Genomic DNA, 16,481 nt, shown 5'->3' with positions numbered 1-16,481 from the left:
ATTTCACCGAAACTCCTGCTCTGTTAAGGGCGCTTTTCAGGCCACTGTTGATGATGGTTCTGCTTATGTTAGTTAACATGGCCAGCTCGCGTTGCCAATCACTAGCAACTCTGCACTGTGTACGTCAGCTGTCAAAACGAATCACAATTTTTTCACGGCTTTCATTGTGCGCTGCATTATTATTGCATTTTCTCGAGTCCAAAGTGGTTGCGTAGCATATGCGTGTATCGGTCGCAGTACTTAAATGTCGCACGCATCCGGTGCAGTGAGTGTCAAGTGACCAGGAGCGAGTACAACCAGTGACCATGTCGTTTGTGGGCGGGGGCGGGTGCGGTGGCCAGGACGTGCACAAGTTTGTGGAGGCCCTGCAGGCGGATTTCAAGACCCTCTCGCTGGAGACCAAGAAGAAGTATCCTCAGATCAAGGAGGTGAGTCCTGCTGACGTGTGATTCACGGCCGTGGTTGTCTAATTGCGGCACTTATCCGCCGACACACGAGTGTGTGTCACCCAACAACCCAGTTGGGTGGTGGTGGAAGGACGTCGGTGGGCGGGGGGTGGTTTGCTCTGGTTCCACCTGTGCTTGCTCTACGCAATTATGAAATTGATAGCCAGCGCATATGAAATTGTTTTTATGACATTTCCACCTGCAAATTAACTCTCTAACGTTTCCAATTCCCAATCAGGCGTGCGAGGAGGCCATTTCCAAGCTCTGCACAGCTGGCAGCAGCCAGCAAAACTCGGTGTACTACACCGTCAACCAGATACTCTATCCGCTGGTGCAGGGATGCGAGACCAAGGACCTCAAGATCATCAAGGTAAGAGCAGCCATTTATATAGTAAATATATCTAATTGCTTTCCTATCTTTTTTCCAGTTTTGCTTAGGCATGATGCAGCGGCTCATCACCCAGCAGGTGGTGGACCAGAAGGGCGCCCTATACATCACCAACGCACTGTGGACCCTAATGGAGAACAACATCGAGGAAGTCAAAGTGCTGCAAACAGTAACTCTTTTGCTGACCACCAATACGGTGGTGCACGGCGACACATTGGCCAAGGCCTTAGTTCTGTGCTTTCGCCTGCACTACGCCAAAAATCCCACAATTGTGAATACGGCCGGTGCCACCATCCGGCAGCTGGTGTCCCTGGTGTTTGAGCGAGTGTACCTGGAGAAAGACTCGGTTTCCAGCCTCCAGCAGCAACAGTCCAGTGGTTCGCCAGCTGAGGGAGAGGGCGGAAATCAGGATGTGCAGACCTTTGCTTCGGATGCATTCCTGCTATTTCAGGATCTTGTGCAGTTGGTAAACGCGGATCAGCCCTACTGGCTGTTGGGCATGACCGAAATGACGCGCACCTTTGGTCTGGAGTTACTTGAGGCCGTGCTGACCAACTTCAGTGCCGTGTTTCACGAGGTATGTTTACAAATCGGCCTAGACGACGAATCGACTTTCAAGTCTTTCGATTTAAACAATTGTGCTGTTTCTATAGGAGTTTAGATCAGAAAATAAGCAAAAGCAAGTCTGAAATTTCAGAGTTCCAAAAGATCAGTTTTATTTATATATTAATTAAATCCTTTTTTTTTCAATAGAGTAACGACTTTCGACTGCTACTTAAGGAACGAGTCTGTGCCTTGGTCATAAAGCTCTTCTCGCCAAACGTCAAGCATCGCCAGCTGCCTGCACCAAGCAATGGAAACGCTCCTGTGCCGGCCGAGAAACCCTATTTCCCAATTAGCATGCGTTTGCTGCGCCTCGTGGCTATACTTATACAAAAATACCACACTATACTGGTAACAGAGTGTGAGATCTTTCTGTCGCTGATTATCAAGTTCTTGGATCCGGATAAGCCAGCTTGGCAGCGAGCCCTGGCCCTCGAGGTTATCCATAAGCTGGTGACGCGCTCTTCACTGATTGCATTCTTCTGCAAGTCGTACGACTTAAAAAATCATGCAACCAATATTGTGCATGACATGATTGCTGCCATGGGCAGCTACATTCGATATTCCCTGATCAATGCATCGGCCATGCTGAATGGCCAGCAGAATGGAGTCGCCAATTCACTGACAGCCATGTCGGGAAGCAATCAATGTGGCTTCATGTTTCGAGGTGCTTACCTTCCCTTGGTAGCCACATATGCGCCAGGCGTCTCAAAGGCCGTTTAGTAAGTTGAAATATCAGCTTTTTTGTATAAAATCTTATTTATAATTTTATTTTTCAGCTTGGAAATGTTGGATAAGATAGATGCATCGAATATTCCCGACAGTTATGGCATCTCGGTTGGGCATGCTATTCTACTGGATATGACTCGATCGATTGGAGGTGTCATTCAGCGAACCCCGGAGCTTCATCCCAGCCACAATACGGCAGTGATCACTGAGGAGGAGCACAAGCCACTGTGCCTCCAACTGGTGAATTCCAGCTGGTCTGCCCTGCTCAGCGCTTTTATTCCGTTGGTTGAGACGTCGATTGACGAGGCCACCACGGAGAACATCCTCAAGGCTATGCAAAATTATGCAGCTCTGTGCGGAATGCTGGAGCAACTGCAGCCCCGAGACGCCTTTATAATGGCCATGTGCCGCGCCTCCTTTCCGCCCCACTATGCCATGTCCATATTTGCCAATACCACACAGTCGGATGGTGACTTGAGATGTAAGTTCTTAATTGTATTTATTATTTATTGTGTATTTATTTATCCAAACCTATCCGTTACAGGTCACACGCGCAGTGGTAGTCAAGATCTAAGCAGCCAGTTCATCAATAGCTGTAGTGGCGATGCAGGAGACTTCCGACCCCAGATCGTAGCGGTGGGTACACCACTGCCATCGGCATCGCTGCCCCACAGCGTGATGCAAGCGCCCGTGATGCTGACTAACAAGAATCTACAGTGTATGCGAGCTATTCTTTTCCTAGCGCACAACAATGGTGGGATTTTGGGTACCTCCTGGCATATTGTGCTGCAGACGCTGCAGCATCTAGTGTGGATCTTGGGGCTGAAACCTTCTACCGGAGGCAGTCTTCAGGCCATGCCAAAGCCAGCTGTAGAGGCTAATGTGGGAATTCAAACGGCAGTGATGGCTGATCTTCCGGTCCTGTCACAAATGCTTAGCCAGCTGTTCGAGTCCAGTCAATATCTGGACGATGTAGCGCTGCATCATTTAATCGATGCATTGTGCAAGCTCTCCCACGAGGCCATGGAACTTGCTTATGCCAATCGGGAACCATCGCTTTTTGCGGTAGCCAAACTGCTAGAGACTGGCCTAGTAAACATGCCCCGCATAAAGGTATTGTGGCGACCACTTACAAATCACCTGCTGGAGGTGTGCCAACATCGACATATTCGAATGCGGGAGTGGGGCGTGGAAGCCATTACCTACCTGGTGAAGTCTGCCCTACAGTTCAAGCACAAAACGCCCCTCAAGGAGAACATGGTAAGATTACCCCTCTGTATTTCTTTAACAATTATTGTAGAACGTCACTGAAAAGTGTTTCAAAGAAATAGTACCACAACAAAATGCAAATTTACCCCTTTCACGTTTAGGAACTACAAACAATGCTGCTGAGTCCACTCTCTGAGTTGTCTACTGTCCTGCACGCAGATGTACGTCAGCGACAGCTGGATTGCGTCCTTCAGATCCTAAACACTGCAGGGGAAATCCTCTCGTTTGGCTGGCCAGCCATTATTGAGATCATTGGTGCTGTAAACGAGCACCATGGCGAGCCGTTAATTCGCACAGCATTCCAATGCCTGCAGTTGGTTATCACAGATTTCCTGACCGTAATGCCATGGCGGTGTCTGCCGCTGTGCATCAGCACTGCTGCTAAGTTCGGCTCCCAGACCCAGGAATTGAACATTTCTTTGACGGCTATCGGTCTCATGGTAAGCTATGTTATACATATTAGATAAACTGTTGCATACATAGTATTATTATTATTGAGTTACTTTAATTTTGTACTTTGATTGCAGTGGAATATTTCAGACTTCTTTAATCAAAACCAAGACAAGCTAATGTCCACTCAGCTGCAGGATGTGTCCATTCTGCCCGACTTCCCAGGCACAGTGAAGATGCCGCAGTTCGATAAGTTGTGGATGTGCTTGTACGCCAAGCTGGGCGAGCTGTGTGTGGATCTGCGTCCGGCGGTGCGTAAATCGGCCGGCCAGACGCTCTTCTCCACCATCTCCGCCCACGGCAGCCTGCTTAATCCGCCCACGTGGCAGGCGCTGGTCTGGCAGGTTCTCTTCCCGCTGCTGGACAACGTGCGTGCTCTGAGCAGCTCGGCCAGCAACGAGAAGGTGGACGCCAGTGGCAACATTCTTATCCATCACTCGCGCAACACCGCCCAAAAGCAGTGGGCAGAAACGCAGGTGCTGACTCTATCGGGCGTCTGCAGGGTGTTCAATACAAAACGGGAGCTGCTTCAGATGCTGGGTGATTTTGAGCGAGCCTGGTCACTAATTCTAGAGTTCATCCAGAATGCTGCGTTGAGCAAAAATGGTGAAGTTTCACTTGCTGCTCTGAAGTCTCTACAGGAGATCATGTACCACAACACAGCAGAGCGAACAGAGAGGGCATTGAAGGATCCTCAGACGGCACAGGAGCAGGACGAGGAAATTTGGACTGTGAGTAGTTTAGAGATTAAGATAGCTGTCAACCAAAGTGGTTGTCTTTTGTTTATTTATACTAAATGAACTTTTGTCTTTCCTACTTTTGAGCAGATTGCTTGGAACATTTGGCTTAGCATTGGCATGGAGAGCACCAAAATGTCCACATCGACGTCAGCGAAGTTGCAGCAGCAAAATAGCAATGGCGCCGAAACTCAGGAGGACTTTTACATTCCCAGTCAGGCCTTCCTCACCGCCCTGATCCAAATCTTTCCCGCCATTTTTCAGCACATTCAAGTCAAGTTAGTAGACACACCTACTTAGGAAGAACGCATTGTCATAGATTCCCCAAAAATATAATATATTTTAAATTGATCAATTTATACATTTGCTATGTTTAATATCGTTTAGCTATTTTTTTCAAAACGATTAATTTATATTTGAATTGTTTTCAGATTTACTGCCGCAGACTTTGACAAATTCTGTACGGTACTGACGAACGCTGTGTGCATTCCCGTCCAGACCGATGCGGTTCCCTACATCATGTCCACTGTGTCGGACACCCTGCTGACGCCGCTACACGATGGCATTCTCGATTGCATGGAACTAATACAGAAGGCAAGCATTTACAAGACAATCCATTATAATATATAATTAATAATCTTTGAATAGGAGGCGACAAAACCCGATTCCCACATCAGCCAGCTTATCCCTGCCATTTTCCGGCAGTTGCTGATCTTTAGTAAATTCGCTTGCGCACCGCCCACATTTCAGCAGAGTGTGGAGCACAAGTATGCGAAGTCCTCGGGACACTATGCCAACAATGCCTCCGTTGAGGTGGTCAGCATGAACTACATACCTTTCGGTGAGAAGTCAATCAGTATTTGCGTGAAGCTTTACCAGACCACGGCCACCGAGGATTCGGTTGTGCAGGAGCAGATTCTGCATGACATCGTCAAGGCTCTGCGCACGCCGCTGGCGATGAAGTACAAATGCCTTTCCTCCAGCACATGGAAGCTGGCCATTTCCAGTCTGATTAGCGTGCTGCATACTGGTCTCAAGGTGGCGCGAGCTAAGCCGCAACATTTCGCAAGCTTGTGGGACGATTTGGCCGATACCCTGGACAAGTTCCTGTTTCCGGCGAGTGTGTGCACCATCGAGGATCGCGGTCTCGAGGAGATCGTGCTGGATGAAACGATCGATTGTCAGGTTATTGAGCTGCTGAGGGACGAGGTGTTGCCTCACTCGCACGAAATGCCACACCAGTTTATCATGCAGATCGTAGTGCTGCTGAACAAGGGATCTATACACTCCGCCTCAGACACGAACATTTGCTACGAATCCGACTGGAAGCTGCGTGAGATTTTTGCCAAAACGTGTTTCGAGACCCTTCTGCAGTTCTCGCTGCTAGAGGACCATGCCAACACCAACAACAATCGTCTCAACGCCAATGTGTTGACTGCTGGGGCCGCGGGAGCAGGTGGCAAGGACTTTGCCGGCAGACTAGCAGTCACCGCCCTGTTGCATCGATTCCAAGAGGTGCTCAAACGGTTTAACGACGATGAGAGACAAAGCGGAAAGTGTCCGCTTCCAAGGTACGATTAGATTAAAAATAATCCTGGAATACTCATATGACTCATGTAAATTACTTTGTTGTCAGGTTCCGGCTATCAGAGATATCGTTTGTGCTAAAAGCCATTGCAACACTTGTGGTATCCATGAAAAAAGCGCCAGCATCAAAGGGTAAAATATACACGACTTACATACGATTGTGTCCAATGTTAGCTTACATGTTTCGTTTCTCACAGTCAACAAGCCGGCTTGGGATCAGTTGATTGGCCTGTATCCATACCTGGTGGACTGCACCACAACAACGTCGCCGGAAGTGTCAAGATCACTACGAGAAGCACTGCTCCAGTACACGGACTTGCTGCAGGCGCCACGATCCTGCTCAGCGGCCACCTCAAACGACAATGTAATACAATCGAATGGACAAGAGTGAAAGTATGCCTAGACACAGACAGAGACCAAGTCCACATCCAGACTGGTGACAGCTGTGCGATGTTTTTCTTAGTTGTTTAAGCGCGAACCGTTTGAATATATATTTATTTTGTGCATAATTTATGAATGTTAATCTTAGCCCTCCCTCGCATAGATGTAACGACTAAGCATCTATGTACTTACATACATACCTAAACATATATATATATATATTTATATTTGTAAAAGTATTTTGTAGTTGAGCTATGAAGTATACAATAGGTCTATCCGGCGTTGCCCTACAGCCGAATAACCATGATGAAACGAACCTACGAACCGCTTGGCACAGGAACGAAACGCAGTCAGCAGATTCCTTTAGTACCTTTTTCGAGACGCAAAGACAAAGAACTATATAGGCTATGGCTATATCTATACAAATCTAACTATGATCTATTTGTGTAGCGCATTTTAAAGTACAGACTTGCGTGTTATCTGAATCAAATATTAACCATTAACCATGATGCAACCAACCAACTTTGTAGTGACGTTTTTAAATAAAGCAAAAATTATTATTACCACCTGTTAAGCGTAGTTAATTTATGACGTCAGATAGCCCTTATCACCAACATCCAGTTGGATGGACGGCTGCCTCGACAACGAGTTTACCTCGCCGGCTACCTGAGCACACACATTTTCTGTTGCCCCATCCTTATCACATCCGCAGTGAGAAGCCACCTTGAGCTGCCTCGACATGGAATTCTTTCGACTTGGCAACTGGTTCGTATTTGCGAAATGGGGTTACTGATTACTCTTGTTATGTTTGGCAAAATAAACTGTATGCGACTACATAATAAATATTTATCTCACTGAAAGTCCTCTTGTTCAGCGGAAATTCTTATGTAACTAGCAGTAATGTTAAAATTGGTAGCAAATTCGTATTACCAATTTGGAAATGTACCTACCTTTTCGATTCCGCTTGTGCGTTTAGATCAGCGAAAGTGCAAGGTTTTAATCTAAATAAAATTTTTATTTTAATTTGTTTTGTTTCATTTTTTTGTCGGTTTTCTGTTTTTGTTTTCATTTTAATCGGTATAATAAGTATAATAACATTTTTTGTTGTTCTTGTTTTCATTATTATTATTACTGTTAATGTTAATGTTTTTATAGTTTTTTGTTTTCTTTTGGTTTTAATATTAGAATTAGGCAATCGAGTTTAATACTACCTTCGTTTTAAATATTATGCAACGAATTTTTGGGTTTCTTTTCCATCTCATGATTTTTGTTTATGAATTTTTAAATGTATATATTTAATAAACTCATTTCCGTTCTGGCTAGGCAACTTCATGTGTGTCCGGTCAGCAGCCGCACACTCCGTTGCTGTCTCGTATATTTTTTTGGATTTTATATTTTTATGTTCTTGCTTTTGTTTTATGTGCTTGTCAACTCTTTTGGTTTTTATTTTTGTTTTTTTTTTTTTGTTTTTATTTTTTACTTAATGCCGTGGGCGCTTAATGTACAGTTGCCTTGTAAAAATGTACAATTCAAGCGCTTGCTTTAAAATATTTGTTTTTTTTTTGTGGTTTTTCGGTCTTTATTTGTTATTAATCTATATTAGCTGAAAGTTGCTTTTCAACTCTGCCCTATAAATCACTTTTAATAATAAATAGCCGCCACACGCTGCCTTGGTTGCTCCTTCTGTTTGGTTTGGTTTAGCTATTTACTTGTTTAGCGCTTGTAATTAACATTTTTGTCGTGTTCTCATTATGTTTAACCTTTGTTTTAATTTCATGGGCTTAGATATAATACAATTTGTTGTTTATTATACTGCACTAACGGTCTCGTTCGGCTCACTTTTACTTCATTTACTAACTGCCTTTTTTTTTCGGGGATTTTTCAAGTTCTAACTGCCAGCGGCCGCAAATTCCCAATTTCTCCATATCTCCACTTCACTTCTCCACTTTGATTTCGCTTAAACTGGCTTAAACTTTTAACTTGGTTGTTTGTCCGCCATGTAATATTTAGTTAATGACTTGTGTGTTCGTGTATGTATGCGTGTGTTTAATGGTTTAACAATAGTTTAGTTTTAGTTTAGTTTAGTTACTAATTTAGTGTAGCACATCCGTGAGATGAGACGAGATTTGCGTGTTTAGTTTCCGGGACTTTTGGTTTTTGGGAATAGGGCTTTGTTTCTTTCGTCGGGCGTTCGATCTAAAAAACTCTATTTATATATATATGTAATGTATGTATATATAGTATGTATGTTTATAGTATGTTTTGTATGTATATTAATTTATCTGTTTTAATTAGTATTTGTTAAACAAAAGTAACGAAAGAGATTTCATTTAGTGCTAAAAACAAGTGTATGCTTATGTAAGTATTCGGCCTCGGTCCCGGTTTCCCTGGACCTGATCCTCCATTATAATTATATTTATATCATATAATGTCTATGTAAAGAGATGTTCGGTAGATAGGCGTAAAGAGCGCAGTTTTCTTCTTATTGGAAATTCGTAAAGTTCGTTAGAAATCTGATGAAAGTTTCATTAAAGTTTTCCTTTTGTTTTTTGCTTTTTGGTTTGTCTCTCAATTTATTCGATAAACTCTTTACATTAAATTACTTAGCTAAATTGTTGGGTTCTTTTCACCATCTTCTGCTTATTTCGTTTTTTTTTTGTATTTTGTTCGGTTTTTTTTTCGGATTTGTTTTTGCCATAGCCATACAAAATGTTGTGTTTCTTTAATGTATAACTTTAAGTACATATACATGCTCGTACATACACATATGTATTCCTTTGGTTTTAGTTTAATGAACACTTTGTTGGGTTCAATTTCAATATTAGTTTAAAAAGTTAGTTATAGTTTAAGATTAGCGTTGGTTTTACATTTTCTTGGTTTGTTTTAGGTTTAGGTTTAGAAAAAGTTCTGCTTGTCGAAATTAATATAGTTAAGAAGCGCTGTGCCCTGTTGACTTGTTTGTGATTTCTCTTCGGTCTAGATTTAGGATTAGGTCTAGTTTTAGCTTCGGTTTCAATAATTCATTATCTATGTATTTGTATGTATATATGTAATTTATATAAATTGCTAAAAAATCATAGTTTTATCGATTAGTATTCTGAAACGGTTTCGTGTTCGCTCTAGTTGAAGACATTTCGCATATGGGTGGCGTCAGAATCATTTGGAATCCTTTCCCGGGATCTGATATCGAGTTCTATTTTGGTTATCATACGGCGAAGTCTGGCTAGGAGAGGGTCGGGAGTCTGGCACTTAATTGATTTGATCTGCTTGTCATTTTAACTCCCCTAAAGGCTTATGCGGTTAGCTATCCTATATATCTAGCTCATCCCGGAAGGATTCCATCTGCCTCCGGCGTCCCATGTGTGTGTTTTGTGTGACATTCGGTTACTAGCGTGGATTACAGAATATTTAACTGCACTCGGCTCTTCGGTTTCGGTTTTGGTATCGGTTTTTATGGCGAACCGTGTTTACCCGTAGTTTTAACTGGTTTATAGAGTGCTGATGTCACTCACACCCGCTTTAAGGCCAAGTCACACGTTTTGCTTAAAGACGCCGATAAGGGAAATGATTTAAAAGGTAAATTATTTGTTAATGTTTGGTTTTATTTCTACTGAAACCCTAAGGCAATTATTTGTTTTCCTACAGTATCTCTCCTACAGATTTCATTAGCACTACCCTGGGCGCCTGCGGAAAACAAAGTTCGGTTTTTTCTGGGTTCGGTTCGCAGGAATCTCAGCCTGGCCGGCTGATGGCTCCTCCACCATATACTCATTTCCATATCTATCGGAAGCTGGCTCCTTCCCAGAGCCGGAATTCATACAAAATGTGTGACTTGCCAGTGAGAGAGTCCGTCCGCCAAAAAGAATTGTTTTGAATAAACATACATTTGGCTCTGATTTCGCGTACAATGTGTTTTGTAGCTGCAAGTGATTTCAATGCCATAACAAGTGTTGAAATTGTGGGTTTCATTGCATAATGATAGTATAACTTTTGGGGGCATTTGTCATTTTTGCTATCTTTGGGTTTTACAGCTCCGAAACGCACTGTACGGGAATTCGAAGAGAGACAGTTGTGATTTAATTTTTCAAATATACAAGCTCTAAGTTGCATACTCGCTGCTGCGTGAGAAATACATATGTATATAAAACCGAGGACCTTCCTGAATTTCGAACCTAACCTGTCAATTGTATCTATCAATCGTGGGATAACCGATGCGAACCGCTTTTCTGGCTTAGGTTTAGTCTTAGCTTTCGTTTCGGCTTGTGATTTAACTCCCCTCGACATTTGGCTTATGCGTCTAATTAAAAGTACATGTAATTGTTAATATTATTTATTTATATGTTATATATATAATATATATAAGGTTCCTTCTTGCGTAACTCAACTAGATCTTCGTCCGATGCTCACATCTAGCTGCTCTACTCATGAAGCGACTACCGCGTGAGATTCAAAAGTGTGTGCCAAGAAATTCTGCATTTGTTGATTATACTGTTCGATAGTTAGCAACAATTGATGGAGGTGAACAATGGATCGTTGTCGGTCGGTGATCGGTAAATGATAGGGAGACCTGACCATAAGATACAAAATGGGTATGGATGTGGAGTTCCAGGGGTGAGTGTGGTGAGCAGTGGTGCTGTGGAGGCGTCATATGTTCTATCTGAGAGGATTTGTAGTTAGGATACACGATTTGTTTGTTGTCAGGCTTAGTAGTTTGTCGTTTGTTTTCTGTACAAAAAGACATACAATACTGCGTATGTGGTTGTTTGTATATAGGTGTATATTTTATAAGTATGTATAGTTTCCGTTTGGTTTTTGCATCCTTTCGTTAGTATGCTGTTGTATATATATATATATATATTTAAGTACATATATATAGCATAGTTGACGAGTGTTCCGAAGTTGATTTTGGTTTGGTTTAAAGTTAGTTACGTGTGTATGGTTAGTTGTTCATGTTGTTGCTGTTGTTGTGGGTAACATTACGTCATACAATATAGCAGTAAATAGGTATCGTAGCTGTTGTTGTTCGTGTTGTTGGGTTCGCTTTTCAGTTCAAAGAGGTTCAAGGACGTCTGGGATGTTTTCTAGGGGAGTCGGTTGGTCGGATGGATCCAAGCCCAGAAGTAAAAAAAATTAAGGGCGAAGTGGGGGGTAGGGTCTCACTTTAATGTACAGTTATGCATAATAGATCAATTGTAATACAAGTAGTAGTTGTTGTTGTCATTAATAGTTGTTATACACAAATAAGCCACAAAAACTGTACAACAATTGTACATGAATAAAAAACTTATGCACGAGAATTTATCGACGGTTTCCAAAAAGTCTCCTCTCTAGGCTATTATTTACCTTTCCCCTCTTCATCTATTTTTGTAATTCATCGCATATGTATATAACTATGTAATCGAACATGCACACACACACACGTGATCTATATATATATGCATGTATATATATAGTAATTATATATATATATTCTTTATTTATATATATAACAAGAAAATTTCTTTGTTGGTTTTATCAAGGGTTCTGTTTATTATGCTCATTTAGTTTACTATACAAATCCTCTCGTCTTCTATCATTTAACATAATTTCATTTCATTAACTTGATCGTTTTGCTGAGAACACAGTTTACTATGTAAATATTTAAAGCTTTGGTGGCGGCAAAAAAATCAACAACGAAAGATTTACGAAAATGAAAACGTACATATGTAACCAAAATTAATGTCATACAAATTTATAATTTATGATTACGTGTTAGGGTGTGAATTGAAGACCGCTTAAGTTCTTTCGCAATTCGATTTTTATACACATACATTATACATACATAAACAACCGAACTTAACAACAACAGAAATGAATTAACAGAGCTTATGATTTGTTTTGTATTTGTTTTTAGTTCTTAGTGTGTTTTGATTTTGGTTTTTTAGTTTTTGTTTACCAAAAATGAGGCTAAGCAAATAGTACTGAACTTTACAAGTTTTGGCAGTACGCATCTGATTTACGTCCATCCTCTTCTCCTAAAATTATGCAATATACAATGTTCTCGCTTCCAACGCTTCGTCTACCTTTCCTTTCATCAGCTACTAGTTGTGGTATTAATCCTTTAAAAATATACTCATAACGCGCTACTTAATTGTTTAAAAAGTTCATCTTCAGTTTTTCTCAATACACCGTATTAACTTAGTTAAATAAACAAAGTTCTTTCAACGTCGTTTGCAAACGGTCTCCCATTTAATCGAGTTCCATCCTGTTCTCCTCCGCCATCTTGCTCTCAGTTGTGGCTGCTGTTACTTCCGCTTCCGCCTTGCTTCTTCTGCGTTCTTTGCTAAGTTCCGTCTCGAACTGAAAACTAACCTCAAAATATGGCTACCTAAAAAATCATAGTCGTATAAAGAGTCCTCCTGCTAGGAAAGAGAGAGACAGAGCCTTGGCTGCTCGCTTCTACGGTGAGTCGGGCAGAGACAGAAGAAAGTGCCCTTTCTTCAGCTTTTGTCAACTTTTTAGGTTATGTACAATATTATTCTGTTGTTCGGGTGGAGGGTGCGTGGGAAAAGGGGTGGCATGTGCGACATTTTTGCTTGGAGTTAACGATTCACTTTAAGGTTAATTGCTAAAGTTCCTTTATTCTGCCATCGTCTATTCATATTCTCTTATTAGTGTTCGTTTAACTGCTATCACTTTCCGTTTTAATATTATTTTAGATTTACTTCGGTTTCCTCTTGTTTAATATTAATTGTTTGCTTTTCCTTTATATTTCATTAATAAAATACAATTTTGCTAAACAAATTTTGCTGTTTTGCTGGGGCTGGGATATTGGGACAGGGACATGGATACACAACTTTTTCTCTTGTGACTGTTTTCCTTATTTCGGTATCATTACCATGCTCGATCTCGCTAGTTTTATGTAGTTTATGTAATGTTTTTTTTAATGCATTTTACTTTCAGTTAGTGGGTTTTTGCTCATATTTATATTGTTTAATTTGTTATTTTTTATACGGTGTGTTCTTTCTTTTACTTAGGAATTTTAATCATAATTTCTCCTTTTCTTTTTCCTGCAATAAAGAATAAATTGCAAAAATCACTTGAATTAGTTTGGAGGTCTTGAGTGATGGTTTGCTCATGTTGTTGTGATTGGATTTGGGGTTTTATCAACGAATTTGAATAAAGTCAACGTAAAATGTCAAGGTCACAGATAGATTTTATAATAGAGAAGGATCGCATTCAAATACTTAATGAACTTGTCTATGCTCCAATGCAAAATAAGTAAATAATAAACGAATAATTAAAATGGTTTGTTAGTAGAAAAATTAGACTACTTTGGTTGTTGCTGTTGCAGATGCCGTAGATGTTGCTATTGCTATTCCGATTGTTACTATTTTGGTAAATTATTGCAGTGATTGTTGTTTCTGGAGTTGTAGTTGTTGATGTTAGTTGACGCTGGGCACTTTTTAATCAGATTTATTTAGTCAAGGCGGGTTCATGGAGAATTGATCGAGGGCGAGGTTTATATTTTGGGTTAGTTTTCGTTTTTGGTGGTGGCATTCGGTTTTTGGTTTTTTTAGATTTGAATTTTCAGTTTTTTTTTTTATGATGATTGCAGAAAACAGTCAACCAATCAATCGATCGAATCAAGCGGCAGGTTCTCCCACATGTTTTCAGTTTTTGTTTTAGGATTTCTCATTCAAATTAGTTTTAACTAGAGAGCGAACTTGATCAACTACTCAAAAGAAATGTTGGTTTATTCGACAATTCATATGGATAGTTATGGGAAAATAAGAAAAGAATGAAAGATACATTTTATTAGCTTTCCATGATTATCAGCTAAGACGAATCACTCAAAGATACTGAAAATCGTCAAGAGCAGCAAAACATAAGTCAATCAGCAACTGAAACCAAATCGGAAGTAAAACAAAGATTCACTGGGGATATTTTACCCCATTTATAAGGCAGGCGCAGGCAAGCAGAAATCAGGATCTAAGAAATAAAAGAGAGTTCATTTACAGGGTAGCACTACGTCAAATGTGGAAGAAATAATAAAAATGCAAATTGGTTGGTTTTGTTCTTTTTTTTTTTTGTTTATTTTTTATATATTTTTTTTTGTTTTCATTTGTTTAATTTACAATTGTATTTTTTGTTGTTGTTGTTTGTTTTATATTTCGGTAGAAATCAATCTCAAAACTCACAAAATCATAATGGATAGTTGTAATCGGTAGAGAATAGCACAAGTGTTTAGATACTAGATACAAAGAATAAAAATGATAAAGTTATCGAGTTTATACACAGCAAAATCAACAGAGGCGACAAGAAAAAACAGAAAGTGCGCAACTAGAGGGGCAGGGTTGAGGGGCATTGGGTGTCGGGGAAAATACTCTTTTGTGTACAATATACAAATAATTCTAATTATAATTCCAAATCAATGCAAACGTGTTGAGCTACGACTTCTGTGTTTTCGTGTGTATGTTTTATTCACTGCCAAGAAATTAATAAGCTTATATAATGATTTATAATATACATAAGTAACGATTAATTCTGTGTTTTTTTATATCTCTCAAAGCAAAATGACAACTTTTGCTTTGACTACGGTGTTTTCTTTTTTTAATGTGGGTTTCTTTTAAATGTATATAATTAAACAATAAGTACTTAAAAACAAAGTTGATAACATTTTCTTGTCGTATTCCTTTACATGATAGTAATAATATTATGGACTGGACTTTGACATAAAAAGAAAGGATTTGTGTACGTGTTCTCATTAAGTTTCGTTTGTAGTTTTTTAAGCAACAGAAACAAGCTCAGCGAAAAATGAATTTTCGATTTGAATAAAGCAAGAAATTATAGGGCATATTTACGATGAATTAAGTTTATAGTATATTATATCTAGAGAACTACATATTTTGTTTTAACTCTCGGATGTGTTGGTGTGAGTGAGTGCTGTCTGTGTGCGTTCGTTTTGTGTTTCCGTTTCCGTTTTGTGTTTGTCAGAGTTTTTGGGCGAAACAAATATACGGATTACGAATATATTTGCTTTCGCTTAGCACACATCGAAAAAAAAGTAGAAACCACAACGATTAGTGGATCACTCTCCATTTCACTACTCTGGGTCTCGTTATTTTATTAATTTCTTTGCGACGCTCCAGGCACAGTGGACTTCATTATAATACAAAATTAGCAAAAACTATATAATTTCTTAACATTTAACTTTTCAATTTATCGCATATCCGTTTGCGTCAAACACAAAATTCATTCATATTCATTTTTCGTTTCCCATTGTGGTAACTATTAGAAATTGTTAACTAAGAAAATTTTACTAATTGTTGTAGCTGCCGCACCTCCGTCCGTTTGTCTGTCCGTCCGTAAGTACGATTCTTCTCCGTATCCGTATTTGTATCTGGTTTCGTATGGTTATGTTGGTGTCTGGTCTGCATTCGCCTGCAGCTTCAACGTCTTTAATTTGCAGTATAAAACTAAAATTTCAACTTTTTCCTCTTCTGTTGCGTTTTGTTTCTTGTTTGTTTGTTTGTTTGCCGATTTTTAATATTATTTGGTGTTGACAGTTTATGTTGTTGGTATTTTGTTTGTTGTGGTGTGGGGTTGATTGGTTGGTAGGTTGGTTGGTTGGTTGGTTGGTGTGTGGGTTGGAGAGTAGCACACTTACTGTTCTTGGGGATCAGTATCACTCTCCTCCAGTTCGCTCTTGTTGCGTCGCTTCTCATAAATGAGAATGATGATGCACAGAATCAGCACCTCAGCACAGATGCCCAGGAAAGGCCACAAGGCGGCAAATTTGCCTGTTAATAAAAGAAAATTATATATTATTATCAATTACAAATACTAGTTAAACAGGCTCACAAATTTATTTTCAGTTACATTAGCCAATATGATGAGATATGATAAATT

At 40.1% G+C, this 16,481-nt stretch overlaps 2 protein-coding genes across 12 annotated transcripts in view; one reads left to right on the top strand and one right to left on the bottom strand.

Annotated features, from left to right (window-relative positions):
* The first annotated feature begins 109 nt into the window (after positions 1-109).
* Positions 110-7,155, top strand: mon2 (monensin sensitivity 2). Of its 2 annotated transcripts, none has more exons than NM_001038795.3 (13): positions 110-428; positions 685-816; positions 875-1,411; positions 1,588-2,159; positions 2,217-2,647; positions 2,711-3,426; positions 3,537-3,875; positions 3,963-4,616; positions 4,713-4,900; positions 5,054-5,216; positions 5,271-6,193; positions 6,259-6,341; positions 6,407-7,155. In NM_001038795.3, exons 1-13 carry the CDS (start codon positions 306-308, stop codon positions 6,598-6,600), a joined length of 5,055 nt encoding a protein of 1,684 aa, NP_001033884.2. In that variant the 5' UTR covers positions 110-305; the 3' UTR covers positions 6,601-7,155. The 2 variants fall into 2 exon arrangements, with proteins under 2 accessions (NP_001033884.2, NP_001285739.1); NM_001298810.1 differs by having other exon boundaries at positions 6,407-6,828.
* A 433-nt stretch (positions 7,156-7,588) lies between these two features.
* The window catches only part of Bsg (Basigin), a 33,112-nt gene continuing 24,219 nt past the window's right edge, over positions 7,589-16,481 (bottom strand). For 6 of the 10 annotated variants that reach the window (NM_164784.2, NM_164782.2, NM_164783.2 and 3 more), the window contains one exon: positions 14,662-16,372. In NM_164784.2, the coding sequence (NP_723340.1) occupies positions 16,236-16,372 (137 nt within the window). In that variant the 3' untranslated portion in view covers positions 14,662-16,235. Of the gene's footprint in view, positions 16,373-16,481 lie in introns of all 10 variants that reach the window. The other 4 variants (NM_164785.2, NM_164787.2, NM_164790.3 and 1 more) reach the window with 3 other exon arrangements.

This window comes from Drosophila melanogaster, chromosome 2L (genome assembly GCF_000001215.4).
Source record: "Drosophila melanogaster chromosome 2L".
NCBI classification, from domain to species: domain Eukaryota; kingdom Metazoa; phylum Arthropoda; class Insecta; order Diptera; family Drosophilidae; genus Drosophila; species Drosophila melanogaster.
Note: the sequence above shows the minus strand (reverse complement) of the source record. Positions and strands in the feature narration are given on the sequence as shown.